Source organism: Corticium candelabrum, chromosome 1 (assembly GCF_963422355.1).
Source record: "Corticium candelabrum chromosome 1, ooCorCand1.1, whole genome shotgun sequence".
In the NCBI taxonomy this organism is placed as follows: domain Eukaryota; kingdom Metazoa; phylum Porifera; class Homoscleromorpha; order Homosclerophorida; family Plakinidae; genus Corticium; species Corticium candelabrum.
Genome location: NC_085085.1, coordinates 14,679,533 through 14,704,306, shown reverse-complemented (window position 1 = coordinate 14,704,306; position 24,774 = coordinate 14,679,533). Strand labels below are relative to the sequence as shown.

The window sequence follows — 24,774 nt, the reverse complement described above, 5'->3', positions numbered from 1 at the left end:
CTGGAAGAGCACGCCCCTCTTCAAGAGGGGTGCGTTCTTCCAGTGAGCAGCAGAGTCGGTAGAGTTGGCTCTTTCGACTATAGGGGCAGAACTGTAGAAGTTGGAGAGGGGTGTGCACACGGAGCCTCTTCTGGAAGAGGCTGGAAGAGCCCAATCGAACGCGCCCATGGTATGCATTGTGCGTGGGTGCAACATACAGTACACTGGTATAGGAAACTCTAGTTGAGACATCATTGCACCATAATGTGAGCCAATTCAGACATCCAAAAATCAAAACATGAAAGGATTGTGTAAAGATCAGCGTTCAATAAAACTAAAAAAGAATCTAAAAATATGCTGAAGCAAACAAATCCGCTCACGCAAAAGCAGGTAAGTGTAGCGCTAGGAGTCACTGCCCACGTGATTGACTAGAGTTGTTGGACAGTATTTAATGTCTCCCGACAATCGGGTGGGATCTCAAAGACTGAGGCGGTCGGAGTGGTGCTGTTGAATTCTCTGAAGTAAATTACTGTATCTCCACCAGCGTGGTGTCTTCTTAGGACAGCAGGTCTATTCCGATCTTCTTCATCAACACCAAGTTCAAGGATAAATCCGCCAGCCTAGAAATAAACGCACACACACACACACACATACTAGTCAACTTACGAACTGAAAAAACGGGACTGGCATGTGTTAGAAGTATGAAATTATTAGTGTAGTTGGTAGCTTTAGTGTGTGTTGTGTATTTTCTGTTGGTACTGTACCTATTTCGTGTTTGTGTACCCCAGCCCCTAGAAGGAACTACACCTGAGTAATCTGGTGTGATACATAACATAACTAGGTAGCCATGCAATTGCAAGTAGAAATAAATATGTGGCATTTTCTCCACTCACAGAATATTTCCAGAATTCAAAGTCATGGTTTCGGAATGGTATAATGCCCATGTACTCTGCTTGTTCTAGGAAACCGAACACGCTGACAATGTGACCAGTCACTTCGCGATGAGAGCATTGGTTGTGTCCGTAGGCGTTAATTTCGTAGACCTCGCCCTAGCAATAGAGAGATGAATTTTAATTAATTAATTGATAATAGATATAGACTACTACGTTTCACTGCTCTACCATGTCATATCGTTGAAGGTTGAGGACTCTTCGACTTGGTCCCTCTTCTCGCAGCGTGTAGTTTTCTACTGCCTTGTTTCCTTGATAGTCCATATCCCATATCCCTGGTTTACATGATCACATGTTACACATATGTATACAAGGGTGTCGCAGCAGCTGAAATAGATTCTGAGGCAAGCATACTCTACCTTCTCCAAATAATACTCTTCCTGGTTCGTGGGATTCGATGTCAGTCTAGGAAAACGCAATGAGGTTTGTAATGAGACTAATATACTTGTTCGCATTGACTGATTTCGGTACCATTGACGAGAAAGTTTCCGAGATTACAGGACGCTCGGGTGGCGTCTGAGATGTGGACACGGTGATACACAGGAAGGCGATGAGGAGCTTCATTGTTGTTGAGATGCAAGTCAAATGTCAAATGTCAACGCATGCAATCACACTGAGTAAGTCACGTGAAATTGACGGTACTTTTGATCTTGTTTTTGGAATTTGGAACTGGGCGTGCGCCGAGTGTGTGAACAGTTTACCTCCTCCACACAAAACTTGTGAAACGAAGTAACGCCTAGACTTTACAGTACATAAACAAGTACCTAATGTATAAGAACACAAACAATAGCAATTATAAAACTTAGCATTTAGAACCAGTGAATATCTAAGATAAGATAGATTTCTGATGATAAGGACCAACATGTTGGTTAATAGATTTTTCTTACAAAAAGAACCTGTTTTACAATATAGAATATTTACTTTATCTCCTATTATCTAGTTATCAAACAGATATATTGCTCAATGCATGAATGCAGTAATTGAGAAATACTTGCAGAGATGGGTAAACGATTAGTTTCTAAAGCAACGCGTAGATGTTATTGCTGGTGTTTTGAGTTTGGTGGCTCATAGTATAGTGTGTTAACTATCACACCTAGACATGTGTAAGTTTGTTTGCATCCTATGTTGCATCCTATGTTGATCTAGATGGCCCATACAGATCGAGAGTCACCACTAACTCAAGCTCAATTCTCAAACAAAGTAATCAAGGAAATTCAAAAATGCAACAAATCACGCAAAAGCTATCTTCAGTTCTTGCGTCAGACAATGTGTTAGCTGACTGACAACCGACAAATCCAACTAAATGCTTCGTTCTCGTTCTCTTCAGCGACAGTCGGAAGGAATGGCAAATACAGAAGCAGGAGGTTCAGTGGCATTAAACGACCGGAAGAAATAAAATGTTTCGTCAGCAGCATGTTTCCTTCTGAAAATGTAAGGTCGATCAGGAGTGGCATTCTCTATACCCACTTCAACTATGATTCCTCCTGCCTATACATAGAGTTAAAGTTAGATAGAGTTTGTCTAATAAACGTTGCACTAGCCTCGACTCCCCACATCTGGTAGGTTCGATGGTGGTATTGCTGCTCTCCTCTATAGGTCGAATTCTTTAGAAAGCCGAAGACGCTGGACAAGTGACCGCTTACAGTGCGATGACTGCAGTCGTGATGACCGTAAGAGTTGATTTCAAAGACTTCTTTCTATCACACCGGTACCAGGACCGGCACAATACATGACGGTCACGTCTACAGGTGGATAGTGATGATGGAAGGTTCACATGCAAACAGTATGGTACCATATCGTAGCGCTGAAGTACTTCGACCATTCTTTTTTTGCCTCCCTCGTCCAGTGTGTAATTTTCGACTGCCATGTCGTTGGCATAGTCGCAGTCCCACAGACCTGCATAACAACGTGTATCGACCGGTTGTGACTAGGTATGTGCAGTACGAGTCGATGTTGCTACTCTACCGTCTCCGAAATGCAGTCCATCGACGTCATGAAATTCCACATCAATCTAACAAGAATACAGTTAGCTTAGAGATCTGTCAATGAGTATCATCACACGTGCAGCACAGTGCAGTAACTAGTCAAGATGTACCGGTGTTGCCATGCAGTCGCACCTCATGTATATTTCGGGTCATTCGAAACTAAATCTCGAATCTGAACGCGTTCGTCAAAGAATACGACTGTCTCGATAGCTTGTTACTTGCTCGCGTTTTCAACTCAAACGCTTGAGTTAATTCAGTTCAGAGGTTTGCATGTCGACAAGTGCCCGGCCAGTACTGTAGACAAACACACCGCACCCTAGCGTTCTCGCTAGAGGTCTAGCTTAGCAATCTCAACTCCAAACAATCGAAGAAATGCAAGGAGCACTGATGTCATTGTGTACTAGCGAAGTGGCTCTAGGTACGTACCGATACCGTCTGTCTAGCCCACAGCATCATGTAGGATCTTCTTACCTCAGACTTGAATGTGTCAGAAATGTTTGGACGTATCGTTTGGCCACTGGCCAGAGCCAGAAATACTAGCGCAAAGACTAGTTTTAGCATCGTCAACACCCAATCGAAAGGCAACGAACAACCACCACACAACTGAATAGCCTGATCACGTGAGATCGAATGACGATTCCACAAGTGATTCGGCGACACCTGCTCATTGGACAACACCTAATTAATTACTTGTCTGTTCTGTGCTACAAATTAGAGGGCTAGGGACCTGGGTTTCATTCAAAACCAGACTGTGAAAAACTAGTTAGTGCTGTAATTGTATGTTAGTGATTTCAGAAGCAGCAAGAGACTAGCAGGCGAAAGCTAGCTGCAATCTAATTGAAATAAAATAGTAGAATATTTAGCGCACTGCAGGTAGACGCTATTCGTTCAATGACAAAGCAATGGCAACATCCAAAGCATTACAGCGGCTAGTTGTCCGTTTGTCGTGTTTGTTCATACTCGACGCTCCCGACAACTAGCGGGAATTTCGAAATCGGATGCCGGAGGAGGTCCTGGCACGAAGGTTCGGTACTCTGTCGATTCGGCAAACTCATCTCCGTGCGTATGGTTCACCAGCAAGGGAATGGAAGTCTGCATAGCATCAACAAGAATCGTTCCTTCACTCCTCGACTCCATATTCTACATAATTAATGCACACAGTTCACTAGAATTATCCCAATGTACCTAGAGTTGTGTGATATTACATGAAATGTGAATTCAAAAGCATCCTTGCCCATGTAGTTTGTCTCGCGCTCGAAATCGGCATTCATGAGGAAACCCCAGTATGGACGTAGATCTCCTGGCAAAGGACGATGTTCACAGTGCGTTTCGTTTCCTGCACTGCAATCAATGAAAGACATTCCTGGCTCTAGACAATCGTATGTTTCTCTGATTTCTCTGACTTGTTGTCTTACCCTTGAATTGTGTAACGCATGCCCTAGAGACAGTAGAGACGATCGTGATTATCTAGAGAAATTTTCCAGGGACGCCCGGATGCTTACTTCTTGGTTGTCATGGTGGTACAACGCAATGCGAGTAAACGTCGTTTCGCGCTCGCCTTCCATTCCTTGCAAACTAACTGCCTCTCTGTTGTTTGTTTGATCGTGATCCATCCGGCCTGAAAAGAAAAAGAGAGACGAAAACACCGTTTCATGTAAGCGCGTCGATTCTCTAGAGTATTAATTCTTTCACCAGTTTCTGTACGAACTCCTCGTGGTCCCATATGAGTGCGAAAAGTTATCTAGAAGTGGAAATAATTTGTGGTATTTGACACGTAGACCGGGTCTACAGTATTGAGTACTATTCTACAGTGTAGCAAGTGGCATTGACAGTCGAATTGGTTACTTAGTCATTTACATCTGCGGAGAACGTCTCTGAAATGTGAGGCGGGAGATGTTGTGCAGAACAAACTGCGATGAGACAGAGAGCAATGACAGTCAGCATTGTTGTAGAGCTAGTATACTCGGTAGGACTGAGACAATGGTAGAAGACGAGACGTCCGAAATATCAACGAACGAATGTTTACATGTATTTATAAGTATCAGTCCGACTCCCACGGGAGATGTCTCTTCATGACTCTGCTTGCTCGTGATTGTAATTCAAGTGCATGGCCACGTGGGTCGATCACTCCACACCGGCGTGCGTCATGTGCTAAAAAAAGCTTTTCAAGTCTCCTAATTAATTAATCAATTAACTCAAGCAGAAATTGCAATTGTTGAACGAAATTATTTGCATTCTAAAGTAAACACTAAACTGCGCAACGTTTCAGTTCGCGTCCGTGTACATACTGTACTGGGGCACAAACCCTCCGTTTGGCGGCCCTCGATCTTTCTTAATTTTAGTTCTGAAAACCTGATTCATTGATAGATATTCTAGCGTCCCAAACGAAAGTCTCTGTTACAATTAGTTAGCTGAGTAAAAAATTCCATCTTGCAATTGCTAGTTGTGCAAGAAGGATGTTGCTTCAAACAAAGTCCACTCTTTTGGCTTTGATGCAGTCTAGTCTTTGATATTTTGTCATACCTTTTCTACATACTAAAGAAGTGTAGGGTCGTTTTCAGTCTAGTGTTCATGTTCAACCGGCCTATGTTACCATACCTAGATACTAGAGAGCAAACAGTGGTAAACAAGAACACGCTCACATCTCAAGTTTTGTGCCTCCGTCTAGTAAATCCTAGAACCACCACTGCTGGCACTGTCCTACTGCACTCGCTCAACGCAGCACTAATAATATTATGCGGTTAGGAGCTACAGACGTACGGGTATGTCAGGGTGCGGTGTGCTCGGTGTCCTTGTGCACATCCGGGAAGTGCACAATTATGAAACAACAGAGAGACAAGTTGCAGTCTGAGTTGGAGGAATTTCGACAACATTGGTTTGCTTCTTTGGCCCACGTCAGACCACCTGTGGAATGCTCCAGTGAACCTTCTATTCCGGTGACTGTTGATTGTAAAACAAGTTCATACACCGCATCATGTTCGTATCGTAAGCATTCTTGCGAAGCACGACCTAGAGGTGGAGATGAGATGAAAAGCCGAGAAGTTGTTAAGGTTGATATTGAAGAGGTTCGTGCATCCAGTGAAGCTAATAAATTAGAGCAAGACAGCAAATGTAAACAAAGTGGAGGAAGGAATTCTCAGTTTGAGGGATCCCACCATATGACAACACATACTAAGATGAGCTTAAACAACACTCATAAAAGAAAGATATTCTGTCAACGATCCATGACAAAACGTCATCGAAGAGAAAGCATTGAGGAGAATCTTGTAGATCAATTGATATCAGACATTGTATGTTTGCACACGTATGCAGTCTGTTGCAATAGTGATGTTGGGGAAATGCTGTATAGAATGAAATCACCGATGTGCCCTTTTTTGACGTGAAATTGCCTAAAGAAGTAGGCATCCGAGTGTTTAGTTTTCTGGATTTTAGAGACTTGTGTCGTTGCTCTCAGGTAGAGGTCTACTTACATCTGTAAATTGGCTAATATCTTTTTTCTTTGGTATGCTGCACTGTTCTTGTCTTAGGTGAGCTGGAGTTGGCACATTCTTGCTGATGATGAGGTTTTATGGTATAGGGTTTGCCAAGGACAGCAATTCAAGAATGTGCAGAATTTAAGGTTAGAGGCTAGATGTCAGACTGAAGGTCTTGTACTAAGCAATTGATTCTCTGTAATACTTAGCATTGCAAGTAGAGTTGGTTGGAAGGGTGTGGCAAGGCATCATCATGTAAAAGCTCAACTTCTCAAACAGAACTGGAGAGTATGATGAACTCATAATGCTAAGAACTGATATTCATGCATGTACATGTACGTATGTAGAAATTGTAAAGATTGTTTGATTGTGGCTTACAGGAAAGACGTTGTCACACTCAGGAACTGCAGTATCCACGATGCAGAGTGTTGTCTTGTGTGAACGCAAGTTGTACACAGGTCATAGCTGGGTATACGTAACTCATGAATGTCATCATTCGAATTATTTTCTAAATTTCTTCTTTATTTTTGACAAAGATATGATTCTGGTGATGTTTGTGTTTGGGATGTAACCGATGCTATGGACAACGGCCGTGTATTGTCTCCCAGTGTTGAAATGCTGGAAGGATATAATCGTGTTACCTGCACAACAGTCAACAACTCTGCTGCAGCATGTAGCTATCTTAATGGTTACTATAACTACAATTGTTGTGTAGTATGTACAGTACTTTTACTGCATAGTAACGCACTATTTAGGAGATGTGTGTGTCTGGAACTCATCCAGTGGCGAGAAGCAGCACACAGTTACGTTACCAGGCTCTGCCAAATGTATGAGGATGTCTTCTGATGGATGCTGCTTGGCTGTGGCAACTAATAACACTTTCCAGTCATATCAGTTATGCCACATACATCAGTTCAACTCAGATACCGACGAGCTGCTGTGGCTCTGCAAAGATGGATTTCAAATTCTTTCAGTGAGCAAGTCTCATACTAAAAGGGTCATTGTTGTAGTCTCTTACTTGTTGATCTCACTATTCAGCAGAATTCTGCCATCTTTTCTGCAAACTCGATGATAAAGAAATTATCATTTGTTTCTGCCTGTTTGGATCAGTATAGAGTTGTGATAGCTACGGACAGAGAGGTTTACCTCCACACTGTTGGATGTAGCCCTGATAGAATGCTGATGTTTGAGGGTGGAGAAGCACGTCAGATACGTTTGACTTGTTCTGATACGACATCTGACTTTCTTGCATGTGGTGTGAGTGGGTATGGATTTGATGCTCTTTGTGAGGGCTGCAGAGTGAGTATTTAATATGGTTTGATTAGTTATAGCCTGATAATTATATTAATCTTCTTTGGAAGGTTCGAGTGCACAGTCTCTGCACAGGACAGTTTTTGTGCAGCCTGTCTGGCCACTGGAGCGATGTGTTATGTGTCGACATAGCAAATGCACCAAAGAACATGATTGTTAGTGGATCTGCTGACAAAAGGTAATTAACATAGTTGTCTGTCTTGTTTGTGGGAATGTAATGCAATTTCGTGTGGTAGTGTTAGAGTGTTTGATATGAGGATTGGTAGCAGTGCTTTCGTACTGAAAGGTCACACGTCTTATGTGAGTCATGTTCAGATGGATGACTGGAAGGTAGTCAGTGGAACGTAAGCGATGTGCAGTTGCTCCAATCTAGCGTAATTAAAAATTGAAATAGACTCATGTCAAATTTTGTGATGTGAAGTAATGATGGCACGGTATATGTATGGGATCAAAGGATGCAAAGACCACTATGGGATACTCACAGTAGGTATGGGCCACGTGACTCCCATTTTCTGCATCTTTTTGTCTTCGTTACGTTTAGTTTCAATGCTCATACGTACAGTTTGTTTGTTGTAAGGCATCCTGTTCACCTCTGCTGTTTTGATGAGACAAGACTGATAACAGCCAACGTCCCTCTTGTTGACTCACGCGTCTACCATGACACAGATGACGGGATATTTCACAGAAGGTGGAAATTTATGAATCAATTTTTGCGTTAATTTTTCAAGAGACAAAGTATCTGTTTAATACATCAAGGTTGACGGGAAGCATTCATGTATTTGATTTTTCCGTGTCAGAATTGGATACTCAAGACTTGCCATCTGTTTGCTACTCAAATTATGATGAACCAAGTGCCTCAAGTTACCGTGTTGGCCTTGCAGTACCTTATGACGAGATCTAAGTTATTAGCTCAGCTACTAAAATGTCAAGATAAGACAGAAAATATTGTAATGTGAGTGATTAGTATGTATATACTCAGATCACTTTGACATGTTGACGTGTGTTTTCCTTTCGGAGGCACTCAAGTTGTTTACAACTCTTAATACGTAGTATACACACCGCAATTGTATGTATATGATATTATATAATTTTAATTTCAAGGTCTACAAAGCGTTTCAGTTGAAGTTTAGGTTTTACAATTGTGGCGGGATTCTGAGCTACTGGGTTGTGATCGGATGACTGAAACCGGCGAGAACTTGACTGAATTGGCTGAGTAGGGACCTAACAGTGTGTTGTGATATTTTGTTGGTTGTTTATGGCTCTTCACGGGCTTTCCAAGGCGTTAGTTGAGCCTCTTTTCAATTGTAAAGGCGCTAGCTTGTCACCGGACGTCTTGGAGGAATATCTTTGTGTGCTCGCCAGACTAAACGAGGAAAATATGGAGAAAGTCGACCATCAGGCGGGACATTTTGTGAGCAGCAAGAGTGTCGGTTGTAGCTCTAAGCTATTGGATCGTTACTATGTGAAGTATGACCAGTCGTATTCTAGAGTATGTTTTTGCGACCTGCCATCATCTCGACCTTCCGGTAGAAACAAAATACATTGCAGTTGAACTCTTTGATAGGTAAGACGTTGCTTTCTGTTATTTTTCTGACGATTTGCAGCATGTCGCTTGTATGTCAAGGAGTTCGTAATTCTAAATGAATTAACTGTAATTAAAAAAATTACTCGGCAATTTGTGTTTTCGTCTCTTGTTAAGGTTCATGAGAGCACACGTAAGCAGTCTTCTCCACCACGTGCACAGATCCTGCAAGCCGGATCGTGATAGAAATTGGGAGGCGGTTGAAGAACGTCTTAAATCTCAACTACCGCTTCGCATTCTATCGTGCGTACAACTTGGCAGTAAATTGTGTTCACACTACAAGGCGCTGACACCGGGTCGTGTAAAAGACTTCTTGTCGTCAGAAGGCCATCTATACAGCAACAACGCCATCCTACAGTCAGAGATCAGAGTCTTGAATACACTCTCGTTCAGCGTCCAGGTGACATCACCTCTAGTTTACATCGAGACATTACTCGAAACGCTAGGTAAGTCAATATCACATGCACTGGTTTTAAATAAATTTAAATATCTACACGTAAAACATAGAAATAAATTAAGCAAATGAAAGAATTGCTAAGGCTAGTATCATCACTAGACGCTACTGAACAAGCTGATTGAACAACAAATGTGTTTCAGTGTTGACGGTCCAAACTATTTAGATATTTCATCACTGCTATTTTAATCACTAAATTTATGACCTAATTATCTATGTGACACTCTCAGGTCACAACTCTCCTGTTATTGATGTCAAACGGTTGTATACAGTGAGTGTGAAAGTCCTTGACGTGTACTATCTACTCAGAAAAGAAGTCTACTCTGAATTGTTAAGGCGTTCGAAAGCGTTACAGTCCAAGCGCCCCCTCGTCCTGTCTAGTGCTCGCGTAACGAGTGTGAAACAACAAGCGGATTATATGTGGCTGGCAGCATCTGCTATAGGAGCCGCTTCTTTCTTTATAAATCAGGGAACAAGTGACCAGGTAAACGAGTCAATGACACCGTTAATAGTAAACGTATAAGCATTATAGTAGATCATCTCTCTGTAATTTTAGGTCGTTGATCAGTTGAGTCAAATTGCTGGAATTGTTAGCGATGAATTAGTAGAATTTGCAGCTGTACTTGTTGGACTTATAATTTCGTGAGGCGGGATATTCGTGTCGGTAAGTTTAATTAACGTATACATACATACGTGTACACATACGGTACCGGTACCGTAACAATCTACGAGCATTGACCACCCGCAGTTGCGATGCCCAAACTGTTCGATTGCAGGGAATCCTGGAATGTAGCGTCTCACGACAATGTGACGTTCATCGAGACAGACGTCGCGCACCAAACTGGTCAGGAAAGGAAATAGGTAGTACGTGTTGGGAGAGTGTTGTAGAGATCAGACGTCATCGAGTAGACAGAATTAGGAAGGTATAGGTATTCTAGTCTCACGAAGTCAGACCACTATCATTTCCCTCCTCATTCTACGAACTCTGTTATTACTGGTCGCAGGAAATTATACCAGTCCTTCTGACTAAAAAAAGCAAGGGAAAAGATGAGGAGGGAAACGGTCTGACCACGAAAGACTACATCTAGTTCATTAGTAACAACAATTTTAATTAATTAATATCATTCTCCAACGTTGAGGTAGACATCCTTCTGCTGCTCCTGCATCTAGCGCTAGTCGCCGTCGTCAACCTGATCTGTGTTGGGCCGGCATCTAGAGTAGACCATCTTCGAATTCGAGCCGTTTTGTGTCGATATACTCAGATCTTGAACACCAGACTAGCAGTGCTTACCCAGAGCCATATGTATATCACGGAACGGTTCTTGGTCGATCGGCTGCTGAGCCGAAGGTCCGTGCGCTTAGGTCTAGAGATCGCTAAGAGGGGCTGGGGGTACGAGGTATAGAGAAGGCCTCGCTGACCCAGAGCAGCTTTAAAATTGATATCTACTTTACGTTTGTCGTTCCGATTGTCTAGAAAGCAACTTTACGGCCATGCCTGTGCGTATGACTTGGACTACGTATGTTTGAGTAGTTTTTGAACGTTTGCATGGTTACCTGTAGGCATATCATTCATCTTTCAACGGTCAGCAATACAGACTGCTGGCAAACATGGCTCTGTTGCCGATAAACACAACATTCAAGGGTCCAGCACCGAGGGGCGGTGAGTTAGAAACCTATGACGAGTTTGAGAGGCATGAGTTTGGGGTCCCCAGTGGGGATGCTCAATGACAGACTAAGCGGTAGTTGACTTTCTCGCATATCCTGTTGTAGATGGTAGCATGGACATTGTCGAGGAAGCACTTTACTATTTCAAAGCGAATGTCTTCTTTAAGAACTACGAGATCAAGGTAGGTTTGTGTGTACTAAACGTGATGTGAAGTAAAGAGGTGTGTAACTGTTACAGTGTACGTACACACTTGATACGTTAGGTAGCCTTAGTTCAACAGGAAAGGGTTTAGTAGTGTGGATGAATGCTAACGAGCTTAGTACTTTGAGATTGTAGAATGAGACGGGAAGTAAGTAGTTAGCTAAGTTAATGATTGATATTGGAAACGTGGTGCATTGTGTAATGTCAAGTCTTTGCTAATTAACAATTGATTAAGCTTGAATATTTACTATTTATAGCAGCTTGAAAGAGTATTGTAATTATACTTATTCTACCACAAAGTTTTGAAATAGTTTTTTCTTAACTGCATGTTTATCTGGCTAATGTCTGTGAGGGTAGACTTGTTTCTATTGATGGGGAGTTTCTGTGATTTGATGTGGGGAATGAGGGTCAGTGCTTTCCTGTTGGCCATCAAGTTAATATCTACCGGGCATGCTGTTCAAAGCTGCTGAAATTCTGTTGTGTACGCGATATGCCAGTTACTAGCACCATATGGATTACACAGAAATGCGTACTGCTCTGGGATGTATGCCGTGTTGGTGGGTGTCTAGTTGAGAGTAAAGACCCCACTCACCCTACTGAAAGGGTGACATAATAGTAGGTGATGATAATGATGACAACAACAATGATGACGACAACGATATGTATACTCATATTTACTAATGCAGCGTGCTAAGGTCATATACACATGTACAGTACTACTCAGTAGATACTAAAATGCCAGACAAATGGATCTTAGACAGACAAATACCTTCTTTTTGAGCTTATCCAATAGATTAAATACCAAGTTGTTTGTTGTTGCAACGAAGCTTTTTCTAGAGGCAATATAGACAGACGCTATATAATAAATTTTGAAATTAGATAAGTAGTATTTATCAGTACCCCATCTTGTGCATTTGTCTGATGTCGAGATGCACTGGACAACAGACTCTTTAAGACTTGTGGTTCAGCGAAGGTGATGATAGCTTATCGGGGGGGGGGGGGGGGGATTGGTGTATCATCTCGCTGGATTTACTGTATAGGGGAGAGAAGGGAAGTTGTGCATGCGAGCATTAGTTTGGGCATTTGGGGTAGTGGCAGTGAAATCTTCTGTTGACAACTTGACACTGTACTGATGCAGGCAATACAAGATACCGAGAAGGTAGACTAGCATTAGCATTTGGTATGATTGCAACAGTTGGAGATTTTTTACTCTGTCTGTTGGGAAAGACCACTGTTATGGGCGGCATGTGTAATCTAGGTTGTAAAAGGACTAAGAGGCTGGAAAATCCAATTCAACACTAATGGAGACCTCAAGACTTCTACCAGATTGTGGTGTGTACATACCTACTCCTAGATGGTTAGTGGAGAGCTTTTTTATCTGGAGATGGAATTGTGTCTTGTGGCTTATTATTTAATATTAGGAAACTGCGAATGTAAAGAGTAAACTGCCATCTTATCATCATGCAGACTGATTAAGGTTCCGTTGAAGTCGACTATTGGCATTATAGTCTTCTATTTTCTATAAACTATGGAGCTATGAAAGGCTCTAGGAGAGGCAGTATCAAATGTCGAGAGACATCAGCACCATACGTAACTTGTAGAGATTACATAACGTTTTGTGCTTTACTCATACGTTAGTCGTGCTTGCTTATTGTTATCCAACTTGCTCTGTACACATGATGCACACAGAAGTGGTGTATCTCTTCATTCATGGTACACGCGTTGTGGTGAGGGACGCATAGAATCCTAACATGCAGGTCACACTGATTTGATGCGTTGCGAGTAGCAAATTGAAAAAATTGTGATTGTTAGTGGGACTTACGTCAAATAGTTCTTGTAGTGTAGTAGTTGTAAATGACATATACTGGTATATTCCTGGTCAAACTATTATTAACAGAGACAGGAAATCCATTGTACTATGTCCAACCATCAGAGATAGTTATTTAATGTCGCAGTCTTGCTGCATTTGTCAAGCAAAGCAAGTCTGGTAGGTTTTTGTAACAAGTGACTATTACAAAAGCAGTCTTTGTTTGGCATTCACACTTGCCATGTTTGCTGTGCTGTGATTTGTAGTTTTTAGTATTGTTGCGTTCTGTTTGCTGCTATGATGTGACATTGGTAGTTCATACTACATTATGTAATTACGAAAGCTGTGTAGGTGTGGTCCCTGACTACTATGGTACTTTTCAGTAGTTCCCAGATATTTGTGTTCTAGCTGAAGGATGCAGAGGATTAGAAATTGGATGCTGTGTAGTAGTAGTAGTAGTAGTAGTAGTAGAATTAAATATGTGTTTAATGTAATTGTTTGCATATGTTGTGTACAGTACACCTTTGCTTAATTGTTTATCTTGTATGATAGAGTTTGATTTCAAATACACCAGTTCACACTAGTAGTAGTAGTAGTAGTAGTAGTAGTAGTAGTAGTAGCATGCGTGTAGTCTGGCGGTTGGTTCAAATTTCGCTCTTCGAGTTGACGTATTCTTTGGCTTTCGAAACGCTCTATATTGGTCAATTACGTCATGACCAAGTGCTGCTGGTGTAACAGCAGTGGACGGTGCAAGAATTGCCGCTGCGCAAAGCGAGGAGTTGAATGTAAGAACTGCAATCCCAGAAACCACGGCCGGTGCATGAATGGGAAGTCGTCACCTTTAACATATCTGTCAACTGCCCAGCCATCTTTCCAATCTTGGCCAACACGTATCGACAACCTTCTTCATTGTTTGTAGGTGGAGAAACGTTGCTTTCTAGTGAAGGAACAACTCAAGGAGATCCCTTAGCGATGCCAATGTATGCTCTGGCCACAATTCCACTTCTAAAGAGTGTGCAGACGAATGGTACAAAGCAGGTATGGTATGCAGACTGTCATTTGCACTCCTTCGGGCCTGCGTGATGTGTTTGCGAGGATGCAGGTCCAAGCTTCACAGAACCTCAAGGGACTTCAACATTCTGCTGGAAGCAGCAGAAAGTAGATTATAGAAGACTGTTTATCTCAAAGTTGTTACAACCTAGAAACTTGTTGCTATAGAGGAAGCTTTTACATACAGTAGTAGTATTTTGAAAAAAAGTAGTAGAGATTTTATTATTATTATTAGTAGTAGTAGTAGTAGTAGTTTATTCAAGTAGTAGTAGTAGTAGTGTGTTAGCAGATGCCGTTTGATTGTTCAAATACACCAGTTCTCAGTAAAAAAAAAAAAAGTAGTAGTAGTAGTAGTAGTAGTAGTAGTAGAGTAGTGTCACTGTGCAGCTGTTGTAATGAGTTTGTTGTCTAATAGTTGTGCTGCATTATAGTCTTTCGTCTTCTGTTGGAAGGCGGGAATGAATAGGTTGTGGAAAACGTGTAGGTTGGGGGCTCTTTAGTCATTGAATTATTGAAACTCAAAACCTTTCCGTGTGGTTTTGGTGTATGTGGCTTACAGACCAAACGGGCAGATACGTATGCGAATTGTTTGCTAAAGAAAGGGAATTGTATGCTAAAGGAAAGGGAATCATTAAAACTCTGGTATTGTTGTGTCTTAGAACAAGTTTCAACAAAATTAATGACAAATACAATGATTACAGATTAGTATGATTACATAATATATACGACATCTAGAATTTGCTAAAAAAGAGTGAGATACGTGAGTTGTTTTTTATGAGCAGTGGTGATGTGATCTATTAGTATGCCAGTGGGCCCTCCTGGGTATATATGAATAAGTTATATTTAATTAATGAGACTTGCTGCTTAGGGTGAGGCAGATCGAGTGTTGATGTATCTGACTTTGTACACCACGGAATGCCTGAAAAAGATGACAAAGGTAATTGACGGTTTATGGTTTTGATTTGTGTATTGTCTTGTGGACACTGTGGTGTTTGCTTGTAGTGTCGAACTAAGAATGATGCTCTGAAAGAAATGAACACGCTAGCTTTGGCTAATTTTCCGATTCCCGGAGATCCAAACTTTCCTCTCAACTCGTTTTTTACCAAGGCCAAAGACAGAGCAGAAGGAGGTTGGAAATGTCACATGTCATTGTTTGTAGTCAGTAGATTATGCAATTCTGTTCGTTCGGTCTGTTCATCTATCTAATAAGCATCAGTGGTGCCATGACAGCTAATGTGAGAAACCAGTAAAACACAACACAAAATGTGAGAAACCAGTAAAAACACGACACAAAATGGGACTAGAATAGCTTGTTGAGTATATGTACTAATGGAGTTGTGACCAGTTGCTTAGAAACTTACTCAACAGTGTATGTCATAGTTTGTAATGATTTTGTCAGGGCTTACATATGCTGTTCTATTAGCTAGTTTATGATCAGCTAGCTGTGTTACGAGAAAAGTATGTATGAATGTGCCTGTCTGGTGTAGTGGATTTTGACACTGACAAGACAGTGCGGCCATTTTTGTTCTTTATTAATTAATTAGACTTATGGAAGTTTAGTCTGCTGTAGACTAGAGTAGACATGCATAGCTTTGTTTAGTGGTGTATTTACTATTTAGATCAAATGGCTCAATACCTGTTGCAACTTCGCCAGGAGTTAGGTGCACGTCTCGTCCCCAAAGTATTCGAAGGTGATAAGCCGAGCAAGGTGTGGTGTGGTGTATTTAACCGTAACTAGATCATCTTTGCTCATAAAGATATCTCAATTTAGTGGTGGCTGTGTTTTTCAAAGAAAAAGTTCATGGATAAGACTCTGGCTGCAAAATGAGTGTAGATGTGAGTGACCACTTTGTTATGCATGAACTGGATTGTTATAGATTGGTCTGTAGAAGTAGACGTGGTGTGATTAGGTGCTTGTTAGTAAACACTCTGGTAAATGTGCATTCAGTTTATTTCTGCGCCTTGTATGATCAGTCACAGGACTTGTCAATAATAACAAAGCTCTAGGGTAGCTAAATCACAGGCAGATAGATATGTCCAGTAGAAAAAGAAAGAAATGAATAATTCGCATCACTGACATGCAACGCATGCTACAGACGAGAAAGTCTACGTGTAAAACTTAATGATGGGTGCTGACCCATGCAGTGTCAATGGTAAGTGTGCAGTCGGTAGTAGTGATCTCTCAGGCCAGTGACTCTTTGACGGATGATATTCGAGCGGCGGTGGTTGAGTGTGGTATGACGGGAGAAATCCTGCCATCATGTGCTGATGACCGACTGGAACAGGATAACAAGGTGTCGTAATTTCGGCTGCAATCCGCGTAGGACGATTAGAATTGATTGAAGAGTGAAATGAATGGTGGTCAATAAAGGCTTCTCTTCTAGGAATCATCGCACCCGCGCAAAGGATATTAGTGATGTCCTGTTCGCCCGATGATGTGGCATCGAGACCTGTATTAGTCAATCCTGTATGTTGCCAAGTCGAAACATATTGGCCGTGCATTCCGTGGCCTGTTTCGACTTCCTGTCTCTTGCTCGGTTGCATTTTCATCGACTGCGTCTTGCGTAGACGGCGCCTGTGCCTCGCTCTTCTGTTCTGGAACCAGACCTATATAGAAACAGCAGCTGTTGTTGAAAGAGGTTAATATGATTAATGTTACCGCTTGGAATCAGTGGGCATCACGCGCGTCACCTAAGAGGAGTGATAACGTTTTCGACATCGTCAGAGTCGTGTGTTTGTGTGTGTGTGTACGCGTGCGTTTTTGTGTGTGCGTGTTGTCATTCAGAACGTGGTCGTGTGTATTGTTAGGAGCGCAGAACAATGACCTACAGATAGTATTGTTTCCCATCTGCACGCAGCCGTGTGTGTTCCAGCCAGAGGACTAGACAGATAGCCCAATTTCTTGGAAATTTCACGCGCACAGATTTGGTCGAGACGAGCATCGCATAGTGTTAGACAGTCGGGTGTGAAAGAGTATTAACCTGCACTCGAGCCTCTGTCAGGCCCAAATTCTCTGCCAGCTTTTCTCTTGTGTAGATATCGGGATACTTCGTCTTCTGAAATGCCGCCTCGAGTTCCATAAACTGTTGCTTTGTGAAGATGGTGCGTTCGCGTCTTTGCTTGCTCGAATGGCGTATGCGCCGGTAATCTGCCTCGAGGTCGTCGAATCCGTCGCTTTCGTTGTGTCCGTCCACTAGAAGACAAGAAGAGATATATGAGAAAAAAACTCTTTCCTAGAATTTTAATGTAGAGTGTACTTGATGACGGCGCGTGCTCGTCTAGTCCACTGACCGAGCTGCTACGGTCACTCTGTGATAGTCCTAGAATTCCTTCAATCGAGTGGTTGTGTTTGGATAGAGGAGATCTCTCTCTGTCACTGGTGGTTGGAGTGGATGGTCTGTCGTCTCCTAGTGCCATCATATTCTACGAAATAGAAGCGGGTGATCGAGAGAGTAAAAAGCAAGTGTAGCTGACGTCGTCGTAGTCTCAACTGATTGCTAAGTGAGGTGTTAGTGATTATTATATACTAAAGAGAGGAAGAGCGCAAGGCCGGGACGATGCGCGGAGGCGTTCGAGGGGGGCGTTGAATCGCGCGATAATTCTGGCCAATTACGTGGGTATTATGGTGGATTACCATGCAGGTCAAGGTGAATGCCAGTGAGCGTTCGGTGCCAACGCGCCTGTACATCTCACTAACTTAGGAAGAGGCGGATCTAATTGATTGGTGATCGGCGCCCGACCAGCTGGGCCACACGTGCTGCCGAGGATGGAGCGAATTCAATCAAAGCCCACTGACGGACGCTGCAACGTTTGTGTCAGGCAGTGATTGAATAAAATAGCGCCTGTCAGTCCCACAGCCGCCCTCTATCTTCAATCCTCACCTTCGAAGAGTCGACTTCGCTGCCGTCCGTTGGTCGATGGCATGGCTGGTCGTACGCTATATACTCCATGTCTTTGGCCACAGGAATCAGAAGCTCGTTTGATGATTCGATTCCTTAGCGATATAGTGACTAGGTTAAATTGGCGGGGAGCTTATAGATAGATTGTATTGTAAGGATGCAGTAATCGGTCGAGATAACACGAATACTACATTAATCCATTCTGCCATTTAAGAAAGATAACGAATGGCACTTCAGACCGGATATCTAACTAGATAGAAGCTCCAGCAATCGCCATAGTGATCGAGCACCGACGTTGTTTCGCTGTTAGGATGTTAGCCTTACCACTGCGTTAGGGATCCAATAAAGATAGAAGAAGCCTCAGCACCCGCTCAGCTAAAGTGGACAAGCGAATCCCAACAAGAGTCATAAGATGAATTCACCATGTCCCGCCAAGCATTGAGGATGCATTTACCGCAAAACCGCCTCTGGGTTTCCCAATGGGCGCTAGAGAAGAGAGAGGCTGTCTAGACGTCCGCCATTTGAAATTGAATTTCACTGGCACCATACCTGGTCGACACACCATACAGAAGGGAATGTGTTTTCTGTTTTTGGCAATATACGAACACACCTTAATAAAGAGGGTCAGAAAACTGTTAGGAAATTCATCTTCCATGGACTTGTAATGTAGGGAACAAACAAATGATATCTTACCACAGTTTCTTGCTGAACGACTTCCATGTTTTACTATGATGTTGCTAGTCTAATAGTTTATGTGGATGAATTGGAATAACATGGATTGCATAATACCTACAATTGAGCTATGTTGCACCGATGTTGAGGCATAGGTAACCTGGTTATGCAGACCCGACTGCTTGATCATGTGCTTGTTCAGGTCATAAAACTGTAACGCATCTACCCAAACGTGATTCATTAAGGATAATAGTCAAGAGCCCACTGCCAGAGGCATATTGATGATCTCGCCTATTACCTGTACAACTACACACTAATTGATTTGAATATGTTGAATCCAGACTGTGCTGTACTGATCATGACGCCTGGTATCTGTGGATGCCAGTGGATTTCCTTGATATCTTCTTGTCCCTGCATGTTTTATTAGAGCATCATATGGTTACACAGTGTATGTTTGCAGTTACTATACCATGTGGACAAATAACAGCTGTGGTGGGACGTCCAAGTCCTTTGTGTCGGGGTTGACATTATCTTTTTCCACAGCCAAATCCCAAAGTGAAATCTAATAGAACGGAGTCTATGCACCAACAGCAGATCTACGATCAGTGTTTCGTCTAACTTGATTGTCCTCTCCAGAGGCACCAAATACACTGCTGTCCGTAGGATGCCATTCTAAAGAAGTAATGGGACCACTATGATGCTTGAACATAGCCACAGACTCTCCACTGTACACAAAACATTGATAAATTGAGGATAATCGTTTATCGACTTCTAACTAAACCTTTGGAACTTCCGAAGATCCCACACTTTAACAATACCATCATCACCTCCAGATATGATGTAGTGGTCATTTCTACAATCATCAAAGTCAACTTTCACAGTCAACAACAAATAACACGTCTAATTTCACAAACTATACTTGTTCCATGATATCACATTTACATCTGAGTCATGGGCTTCAGTGGTCAACATGCAGGCTTTGGAAGGAGATGGTCTGATGTCCCATATTCTAACGGTTTTGTCAACAGAACAAGATGCAAACACCTAAACCAAACAACACAGATACGAAATTAAGACATAAACCAGATCCTGACCACTGACATACACTGGCTTCATTAGGACTCCATTGAATGTCTTCTACTGAAGCAGAGTGAGCTTTGTAAGGTCTTTGGTCAACGTGCCAAGTGGCATTATCATCTGGCTGCCATATATGAATGTTGCTGTTACAATCACCAGTGGCTAACCTGAAACCAATAGATAACTCACTCACAATACCACAAGAAATAAAAACACATGCCTGCCAGCCACTGTCGTAGACCAGTCTATAGCAAAACCTTCCTCCTGTCAAAACTCAAAGCCAATGAATAAAAATATTAACACCACAACGAAAGCAGCTATCCTTACACTATGGCCCGAGAATGTAAACACGGGATGGACTCTTTCATTTCTTTTCTTGCTCTTGCTTCCGACTGGTTTAGCAGGTTGATCGACAGGATTATCGACTGCTGCTATCTGAGTGGCAATGTCCCACACATAAACATCACTAGAAGCGGACCACGTTGCTACCAAGTGACGACCATTGACAGCAGAACACTGACACAGTAAAGTCTTAAGAACTGCATTTGAATCTGTTTAGGGTAATGCCTACTCGCACTCTGTTGACTGATCTATGATGTTCGATCATCACTGTTTCCATTTCTGGTTGCTCGCCATCGATACTCTCATCCGAATCACTCTCTGCATCATCATCGTCATCATCTTCATTCCTCTCTTTCGATGTTCTCTGCAGGTTATGCATCTTTATCACTAACAGACTGTCCTTCAGTCGGCCAGACTGTGTACCTCCAACCAAATAGCAAGTCATGGGATACTGAAGGTAATAGTAATCAAGACTTTCATGTCATCTTATTAACAGCATATGCTAGTCAACCTCTGTTCTGTTCATTCCCAATGTATCCTTTAGTATGTCGAAACTCAAACAAGGATCTCCACTCTGAGCCTACAAAGTAGTCATAAATGATCCATATGTCCTAGTTAACACTGGTGTGTGTGTGTGTGTGTGTGTGTGTGTGTGTGTGTGTGTGTGTGTGTGTGTGTGTGCGTTCGTGCGTGCGTGTGTGTGTGTGTGTGTGTGTGTGCGTGTGTGTTAATTGTTTGTCCACCCTTACGGAATGATACATGTGATATGCCGTCGAATCATGCACAAGCTCCTCATCATCCTCTAGCTTCCTGCCAGGCAAATAAACGTTTGGCTCCGACTTAGCCGTCCCTACACACGTATCAGCGCTTTATTCCTAACTAGACTTCATCGCTATAGCTGCACGCGCGTCTTGAAGAGAGACCTTCAGCGCTTTCCATAGATTTCTTTTTATCCTTATCTCCTCCGCTATCGTCATCAGCTTCCATATCCACCTCAAGAGGTTCGATACTGTCTCCATCAAATTCGTCTTCCATGCTGCAGGCAAACTGGGCAAATTACCCTCGGAGTACAGCGCTTTGTGCGCGACAAAGTGACGTCTCGAGGTCTCTGCTAAAAATTTGTCCAGAAACGAATCCGTCTTCTGTTTTATGTTAAACTGGAAAATTTTATAGACTGCTTTACTTGAACATGTAGAACATGTTACAGATACGTGACAGACGGACCACATTGTGGTGATGTGATGAGTCACGCGCGTGGTCCTGTACCGGTGTTGGTCTTCCGTTGGTCTTCTGTATTTGTACATGACAAAGACTTATGGTATTGAGAACATACTGTACTGAATGTTTTCTTCCTTTGTTAATTGCGTCAAAAGGGATCAGGATTTAGATAAAGATTGATTAATTTTTAGATTAGATTTGCATGGAGCATTAGAATTTCTGAAATACGTAATCTGTTCGTTTCTACGTAAGGTTCTTTGTCTGTTTTTGAAAACTAGAACAGCCAATCTACCAAAATTCACATCTGAGTGCTCAGCTAAATTGTAGCACCACCTTTTCATTTTCAAATAATTATCAGATTGGTAAGAGTGTACAGTACAGTACTACCATACAAAGTATAAGCACTGACACAACACAAAACTCCAAAATTTCTATGAGCTTTCGTCTTGATCATTTCTCTCCGTCACCAGCTCACAACACCAGCTCACAACACATCCATCAGAGAGATGCAACTAGTTTGAGCTTGAATGACTCTCTTAGCTTCACTGTCTCTTCCATTAGTTTCGTACTCTCTTTCTTATCTCCCATTAGTAGCAGTGCAACAGACAAAATCTCCATAGATCTTACCACTTCAGGATGCTCTTCACCTCTAAGATTCTTATTTAGATTTCTTGCAAGTTCAAGAACTTTCTTAGCATACACCAATCTTCCTTCACACAGATATGCATGGCCAAGGTCAATCATTGCTGTTGAAAAATCCGCAGCATAAGGAAAATCTCCATTAGCGTCGGGTGGTAGTGACTGCATTAACATTACAGCCTTCTCAAAATGTTCTCGACTGTTCTGGTGAGAGCCGAGTGCTGCATATGTCAAACCAAGTCGAGACAACACCCTAGACATGGTTAGTGTAATATCAACTTGCTTTTCTTGAGAAAGGCAGAGAAAGTCTCTTGTATTAGTAAGTGATTCACAAGTACTACGTGACTGTTCTAGCAGTTGTCTGCAACGTTGTAGATCATCTATGGCATAAGCAATCATTCCCAAATCAGAAAAAACTTTAGCTACAGGAAGGCTGAAGGCGCTGAACTCAGACTTAGCCAAATGTAAAGCATCTTGAAGAATCATCTCTGATTGTCCATAATCTTGTAAAACATCTGAGTATATGGCAGCCATAGAGACAAGTGACTTCAGTTTTAGTTCATTGTTGTATGCATGGTGTGGTAATGAAGTGAGAAATTCAATTTGTTCTAGTAAAAGACCACGAGTTGTTCCTCCACAATACACATCATTAGCTGAAGATGAGACGGCGACAAGACAGTTTAACACATTAGCTTTTAGACTACGTAAGTGAACAGCTTCATATGGAAATAACTTCACACAACTGACATCACTCGTGTCCCTAACTTTGGCACTCAAATTCTGTCTAAAATTTTCCAAACACTTATTTTCATCAAATGACCATAGCAATGAAGCAATCCAAGAGTTTGTGTGTTTCTTTCGTTCCTCATCAACGTAAGCAGTCTCTCTGGATGTCACAATGTTGTCTATAACAAGTCGTGTGATGGCCTCCTGAACCAAGCTGTTTGTTACCAGTGTCTCTACTTGACCCATACCATGTTTAATCCATCTCACACACGGAAGCTGTTGCAATTGACTGATCATGGCCATCCTCAATACTTCCTCTTGGTCAACAAGCACTTCAATGGAATCATCTCCCTTTGGCAGTCCTAGTCCAAGCCTTGCTCTTGCAGCAACAACAAGTGCCTTTAAAGAAGCGGTAAAGTCTTTCAAAGACTCTATAAAACTAACAGGTTTTGCGTTCTCTTTGTATGAAGAGTGATTGGTTGGCAAATCGTTTGCCTCTGTGACATCTTGTACTGGTTTCTGTGGTAAACTGGGGATCCGTAAAGAATATGAATTTGGATTTGGCCTCCCAAGATAGTGCAAAACAGCCGAAGATGGTAGCATAACAGGTGACGAATGTAAGCAAGTCAACAGAGATGCAAATCGAGGCATGCTATAATTGATCTGAGACAATCTTTCTACGGCCATGGCTATTGCAGCTGTAGCCATCTTCCAGTCAAGAGACTTGTCATGATCTGGTGATTTTTCTATTGGATATCCACATTTCATCTGTTTTGTCACGTGAAATTCAAACTCATTCTTGTATTCCACTACATTTGGTGAATACTTAAACCCAACCGCAGCACAAGCTAAAGCTCCCGGATTCCACGCAAGATTTGTAGCAATTTGACAAACATGTTCATCTAACGTAATACCTCGACCACTTACGGTCGCAAACAGTTCCACAGCATCTTCATCCGACAATTTTCCGACTCTAATTCCACTAATGTGTTCAGACACAATCTGATCTTTCCAATCTCTTGAATCAACTACCAAAAGAGCCCTGCTCTCTCCCCACTGCCTTTCAGTGACACATCTTTGAAATAAAGAATCGTCTAACACTGGTTCACTGACGTTATCAAATATGAGCAATGAATCAGTGTCTGACAATTTTTCTCTAATTAGTTCACAATAGGACATTATTTGTTGAGAATTTAAACATCCCTTGGGCAGGTCATCATTGCCACAGCCCAACTGCAGAGCTGCCAGTCTAAGAGACGACAACAGACTAAAGAGAGAGTTGCTTTGCAGACAGATCACATGACAACGCTCTCTTTTCCATAACGACAATAACTTCAAGGCATAACTATTAGTGTGCTTCTGCACAAATCTTTCAGCATACTGTCTACTCAACTCCGTCTTACCACTGAGAGGCGGACCAGACAGTAAGACAACTGGTGACGATGCGTTCACATCCAACCTCGCCAATTCATCCGTTCTCAATATGCTCATGTGATTCAACGCTGGCGGCATGATACGTACCGATTTAGGCCGCTTTTTACGACGACCGTACATCTCAGCAAGCGAACCGGCAGCGAAAACGAGGCCGCTTGCTACGACTATAAACTTTGTTACGGGTCTGCCTTCGAAGACAGTCTTGAGATAAGCTCGAGACGAAGTGATTGCTCCTCGCAGAGAGAGAGTCCTATGCTGTGCAGTCATCACGTTGCGATGCGACACCGACAGCGACATTATCACGTGATT

At 42.2% G+C, this 24,774-nt stretch overlaps 9 protein-coding genes across 16 annotated transcripts; 3 read left to right on the top strand and 6 right to left on the bottom strand.

The window, feature by feature from the left end:
* Positions 1 to 217: 217 nt before the first annotated feature.
* Positions 218 to 1,555, bottom strand: LOC134187252 (uncharacterized). Its single transcript, XM_062655373.1, has 5 exons — positions 1,401 to 1,555; positions 1,289 to 1,334; positions 1,101 to 1,204; positions 873 to 1,028; positions 218 to 599 (listed from the first exon to the last, which is right to left on the bottom strand). Exons 1-5 carry the CDS (start codon positions 1,491 to 1,493, stop codon positions 408 to 410), a joined length of 591 nt encoding a protein of 196 aa, XP_062511357.1. The 5' UTR covers positions 1,494 to 1,555; the 3' UTR covers positions 218 to 407.
* Positions 1,556 to 2,089: 534 nt separating this feature from the next.
* On the bottom strand, positions 2,090 to 3,538 carry LOC134187870 (uncharacterized). The gene is made up of 5 exons (XM_062656040.1): positions 3,386 to 3,538; positions 2,895 to 2,940; positions 2,722 to 2,825; positions 2,467 to 2,626; positions 2,090 to 2,413 (listed from the first exon to the last, which is right to left on the bottom strand). Exons 1-5 carry the CDS (start codon positions 3,473 to 3,475, stop codon positions 2,253 to 2,255), a joined length of 561 nt encoding a protein of 186 aa, XP_062512024.1. The 5' UTR covers positions 3,476 to 3,538; the 3' UTR covers positions 2,090 to 2,252.
* Positions 3,539 to 3,666: 128 nt separating this feature from the next.
* Positions 3,667 to 5,623, bottom strand: LOC134186699 (uncharacterized). 2 transcript variants are annotated; one of them, XM_062654735.1, is made up of 6 exons: positions 5,557 to 5,623; positions 4,607 to 4,655; positions 4,417 to 4,532; positions 4,330 to 4,352; positions 4,120 to 4,255; positions 3,667 to 4,054 (listed from the first exon to the last, which is right to left on the bottom strand). In XM_062654735.1, exons 2-6 carry the CDS (start codon positions 4,635 to 4,637, stop codon positions 3,869 to 3,871), a joined length of 492 nt encoding a protein of 163 aa, XP_062510719.1. In that variant the 5' UTR covers positions 4,638 to 4,655; positions 5,557 to 5,623; the 3' UTR covers positions 3,667 to 3,868. The 2 variants fall into 2 exon arrangements, with proteins under 2 accessions (XP_062510719.1, XP_062510711.1); XM_062654727.1 differs by lacking the exon at positions 5,557 to 5,623 and adding an exon at positions 4,772 to 4,934.
* Positions 5,624 to 5,732: 109 nt separating this feature from the next.
* On the top strand, positions 5,733 to 8,820 carry LOC134191007 (F-box/WD repeat-containing protein 8-like). 2 transcript variants are annotated; one of them, XM_062659571.1, is made up of 13 exons: positions 5,733 to 6,204; positions 6,264 to 6,368; positions 6,442 to 6,533; positions 6,597 to 6,675; positions 6,768 to 6,856; positions 6,924 to 7,075; positions 7,143 to 7,360; positions 7,429 to 7,686; positions 7,749 to 7,876; positions 7,935 to 8,042; positions 8,120 to 8,185; positions 8,276 to 8,386; positions 8,455 to 8,820. In XM_062659571.1, the coding sequence occupies exons 1-13, from the start codon at positions 5,734 to 5,736 to the stop codon at positions 8,597 to 8,599; spliced, it is 2,022 nt and encodes a 673-aa protein (XP_062515555.1). In that variant the 5' UTR covers position 5,733; the 3' UTR covers positions 8,600 to 8,820. The 2 variants fall into 2 exon arrangements, with proteins under 2 accessions (XP_062515555.1, XP_062515548.1); XM_062659564.1 differs by having other exon boundaries at positions 7,426 to 7,686.
* Positions 8,821 to 8,828: 8 nt separating this feature from the next.
* On the top strand, positions 8,829 to 10,472 carry LOC134191025 (cyclin N-terminal domain-containing protein 1-like). The gene is made up of 5 exons (XM_062659582.1): positions 8,829 to 9,128; positions 9,187 to 9,262; positions 9,398 to 9,726; positions 9,965 to 10,218; positions 10,291 to 10,472. The coding sequence occupies exons 1-5, from the start codon at positions 8,954 to 8,956 to the stop codon at positions 10,378 to 10,380; spliced, it is 924 nt and encodes a 307-aa protein (XP_062515566.1). The 5' UTR covers positions 8,829 to 8,953; the 3' UTR covers positions 10,381 to 10,472.
* Positions 10,473 to 11,151: 679 nt separating this feature from the next.
* On the top strand, positions 11,152 to 16,416 carry LOC134177182 (actin-related protein 2/3 complex subunit 3-like). Its single transcript, XM_062643939.1, has 7 exons — positions 11,152 to 11,231; positions 11,295 to 11,394; positions 11,505 to 11,581; positions 15,327 to 15,395; positions 15,461 to 15,587; positions 16,078 to 16,166; positions 16,230 to 16,416. The coding sequence occupies exons 1-7, from the start codon at positions 11,226 to 11,228 to the stop codon at positions 16,284 to 16,286; spliced, it is 525 nt and encodes a 174-aa protein (XP_062499923.1). The 5' UTR covers positions 11,152 to 11,225; the 3' UTR covers positions 16,287 to 16,416.
* On the bottom strand, positions 16,392 to 19,418 carry LOC134177154 (pituitary homeobox 3-like). Of its 5 annotated transcripts, XM_062643916.1 has the most exons (5): positions 19,328 to 19,418; positions 19,190 to 19,251; positions 17,716 to 17,881; positions 17,440 to 17,651; positions 16,392 to 17,065 (listed from the first exon to the last, which is right to left on the bottom strand). In XM_062643916.1, exons 2-5 carry the CDS (start codon positions 19,217 to 19,219, stop codon positions 16,565 to 16,567), a joined length of 909 nt encoding a protein of 302 aa, XP_062499900.1. In that variant the 5' UTR covers positions 19,220 to 19,251; positions 19,328 to 19,418; the 3' UTR covers positions 16,392 to 16,564. The 5 variants fall into 5 exon arrangements, with proteins under 5 accessions (XP_062499900.1, XP_062499883.1, XP_062499907.1 ...); XM_062643899.1 differs by lacking the exon at positions 19,328 to 19,418 and having other exon boundaries at positions 19,190 to 19,270; XM_062643923.1 differs by lacking the exon at positions 19,328 to 19,418 and having other exon boundaries at positions 19,147 to 19,194.
* On the bottom strand, positions 19,233 to 21,508 carry LOC134177143 (glutamate-rich WD repeat-containing protein 1-like). 2 transcript variants are annotated; one of them, XM_062643879.1, is made up of 13 exons: positions 21,372 to 21,508; positions 21,198 to 21,298; positions 20,960 to 21,028; positions 20,678 to 20,899; positions 20,434 to 20,622; positions 20,327 to 20,370; positions 20,135 to 20,273; positions 19,949 to 20,073; positions 19,811 to 19,882; positions 19,649 to 19,754; positions 19,499 to 19,591; positions 19,383 to 19,440; positions 19,233 to 19,327 (listed from the first exon to the last, which is right to left on the bottom strand). In XM_062643879.1, exons 1-13 carry the CDS (start codon positions 21,481 to 21,483, stop codon positions 19,233 to 19,235), a joined length of 1,425 nt encoding a protein of 474 aa, XP_062499863.1. In that variant the 5' UTR covers positions 21,484 to 21,508. The 2 variants fall into 2 exon arrangements, with proteins under 2 accessions (XP_062499863.1, XP_062499873.1); XM_062643889.1 differs by lacking the exon at positions 19,233 to 19,327 and having other exon boundaries at positions 19,328 to 19,440.
* Positions 21,509 to 22,000: 492 nt separating this feature from the next.
* LOC134194667 (uncharacterized) lies at positions 22,001 to 24,742 on the bottom strand. The gene has a single exon (XM_062663612.1). The coding sequence runs from the start codon at positions 24,730 to 24,732 to the stop codon at positions 22,165 to 22,167; it is 2,568 nt and encodes an 855-aa protein (XP_062519596.1). The 5' UTR covers positions 24,733 to 24,742; the 3' UTR covers positions 22,001 to 22,164.
* Between the last annotated feature and the right edge of the window lie 32 nt (positions 24,743 to 24,774).

What these genes read in the sequence shown, in the direction of transcription:
- LOC134186699 (XM_062654727.1), bottom strand. Translation starts at nt 4,858, where the DNA reads ATGCTGACTGTCATTGCTCTCTGTCTCATCGCAGTTTGTTCTGCACAA. An exon ending in AGGAGTTCGTACAGAAACTG is followed by an intron (nt 4,533 to 4,606) that starts GTGAAAGAATTA and finishes TTTTCTTTTCAG; the next exon opens with GCCGGATGGATCACGATCAA. An exon ending in ATGCGTTACACAATTCAAGG is followed by an intron (nt 4,256 to 4,329) that starts GTAAGACAACAA and finishes CATTGATTGCAG; the next exon opens with TGCAGGAAACGAAACGCACT.
- LOC134177182 (XM_062643939.1), top strand. An exon ending in TTAAGAACTACGAGATCAAG is followed by an intron (nt 11,582 to 15,326) that starts GTAGGTTTGTGT and finishes CTTGCTGCTTAG; the next exon opens with GGTGAGGCAGATCGAGTGTT. An exon ending in CAAAGACAGAGCAGAAGGAG is followed by an intron (nt 15,588 to 16,077) that starts GTTGGAAATGTC and finishes TTTACTATTTAG; the next exon opens with ATCAAATGGCTCAATACCTG.
- LOC134191007 (XM_062659564.1), top strand. Translation starts at nt 5,734, where the DNA reads ATGAAACAACAGAGAGACAAGTTGCAGTCTGAGTTGGAGGAATTTCGA. An exon ending in TGTACACAGGTCATAGCTGG is followed by an intron (nt 6,857 to 6,923) that starts GTATACGTAACT and finishes TTTTTGACAAAG; the next exon opens with ATATGATTCTGGTGATGTTT. An exon ending in CTATGGGATACTCACAGTAG is followed by an intron (nt 8,186 to 8,275) that starts GTATGGGCCACG and finishes GTTTGTTGTAAG; the next exon opens with GCATCCTGTTCACCTCTGCT.
- LOC134194667 (XM_062663612.1), bottom strand. Translation starts at nt 24,732, where the DNA reads ATGACTGCACAGCATAGGACTCTCTCTCTGCGAGGAGCAATCACTTCG.
- LOC134187870 (XM_062656040.1), bottom strand. Translation starts at nt 3,475, where the DNA reads ATGCTAAAACTAGTCTTTGCGCTAGTATTTCTGGCTCTGGCCAGTGGC. An exon ending in CTGACACATTCAAGTCTGAG is followed by an intron (nt 2,941 to 3,385) that starts GTAAGAAGATCC and finishes TATTCTTGTTAG; the next exon opens with ATTGATGTGGAATTTCATGA. An exon ending in TGGACTGCATTTCGGAGACG is followed by an intron (nt 2,826 to 2,894) that starts GTAGAGTAGCAA and finishes GTTGTTATGCAG; the next exon opens with GTCTGTGGGACTGCGACTAT.
- LOC134177154 (XM_062643899.1), bottom strand. Translation starts at nt 19,270, where the DNA reads ATGAATCACGTTTGGGTAGATGCGTTACAGTTTTATGACCTGAACAAG. An exon ending in AGTCGGGTCTGCATAACCAG is followed by an intron (nt 17,882 to 19,189) that starts GTTACCTATGCC and finishes TCTATTTCGTAG; the next exon opens with AATATGATGGCACTAGGAGA. An exon ending in TGACAGAGGCTCGAGTGCAG is followed by an intron (nt 17,066 to 17,439) that starts GTTAATACTCTT and finishes GTTTCTATATAG; the next exon opens with GTCTGGTTCCAGAACAGAAG.
- LOC134191025 (XM_062659582.1), top strand. Translation starts at nt 8,954, where the DNA reads ATGGCTCTTCACGGGCTTTCCAAGGCGTTAGTTGAGCCTCTTTTCAAT. An exon ending in GCAGTTGAACTCTTTGATAG is followed by an intron (nt 9,263 to 9,397) that starts GTAAGACGTTGC and finishes TCTCTTGTTAAG; the next exon opens with GTTCATGAGAGCACACGTAA. An exon ending in ATCAGGGAACAAGTGACCAG is followed by an intron (nt 10,219 to 10,290) that starts GTAAACGAGTCA and finishes CTGTAATTTTAG; the next exon opens with GTCGTTGATCAGTTGAGTCA.
- LOC134177143 (XM_062643879.1), bottom strand. Translation starts at nt 21,483, where the DNA reads ATGGAAGACGAATTTGATGGAGACAGTATCGAACCTCTTGAGGTGGAT. An exon ending in TGGGAATGAACAGAACAGAG is followed by an intron (nt 20,900 to 20,959) that starts GTTGACTAGCAT and finishes TATTACCTTCAG; the next exon opens with TATCCCATGACTTGCTATTT. An exon ending in CCTCTGGAGAGGACAATCAA is followed by an intron (nt 19,592 to 19,648) that starts GTTAGACGAAAC and finishes CCGTTCTATTAG; the next exon opens with ATTTCACTTTGGGATTTGGC.
- LOC134187252 (XM_062655373.1), bottom strand. Translation starts at nt 1,493, where the DNA reads ATGAAGCTCCTCATCGCCTTCCTGTGTATCACCGTGTCCACATCTCAG. An exon ending in AAGAGTATTATTTGGAGAAG is followed by an intron (nt 1,205 to 1,288) that starts GTAGAGTATGCT and finishes CATGTAAACCAG; the next exon opens with GGATATGGGATATGGACTAT. An exon ending in ACCTTCAACGATATGACATG is followed by an intron (nt 1,029 to 1,100) that starts GTAGAGCAGTGA and finishes CTCTATTGCTAG; the next exon opens with GGCGAGGTCTACGAAATTAA.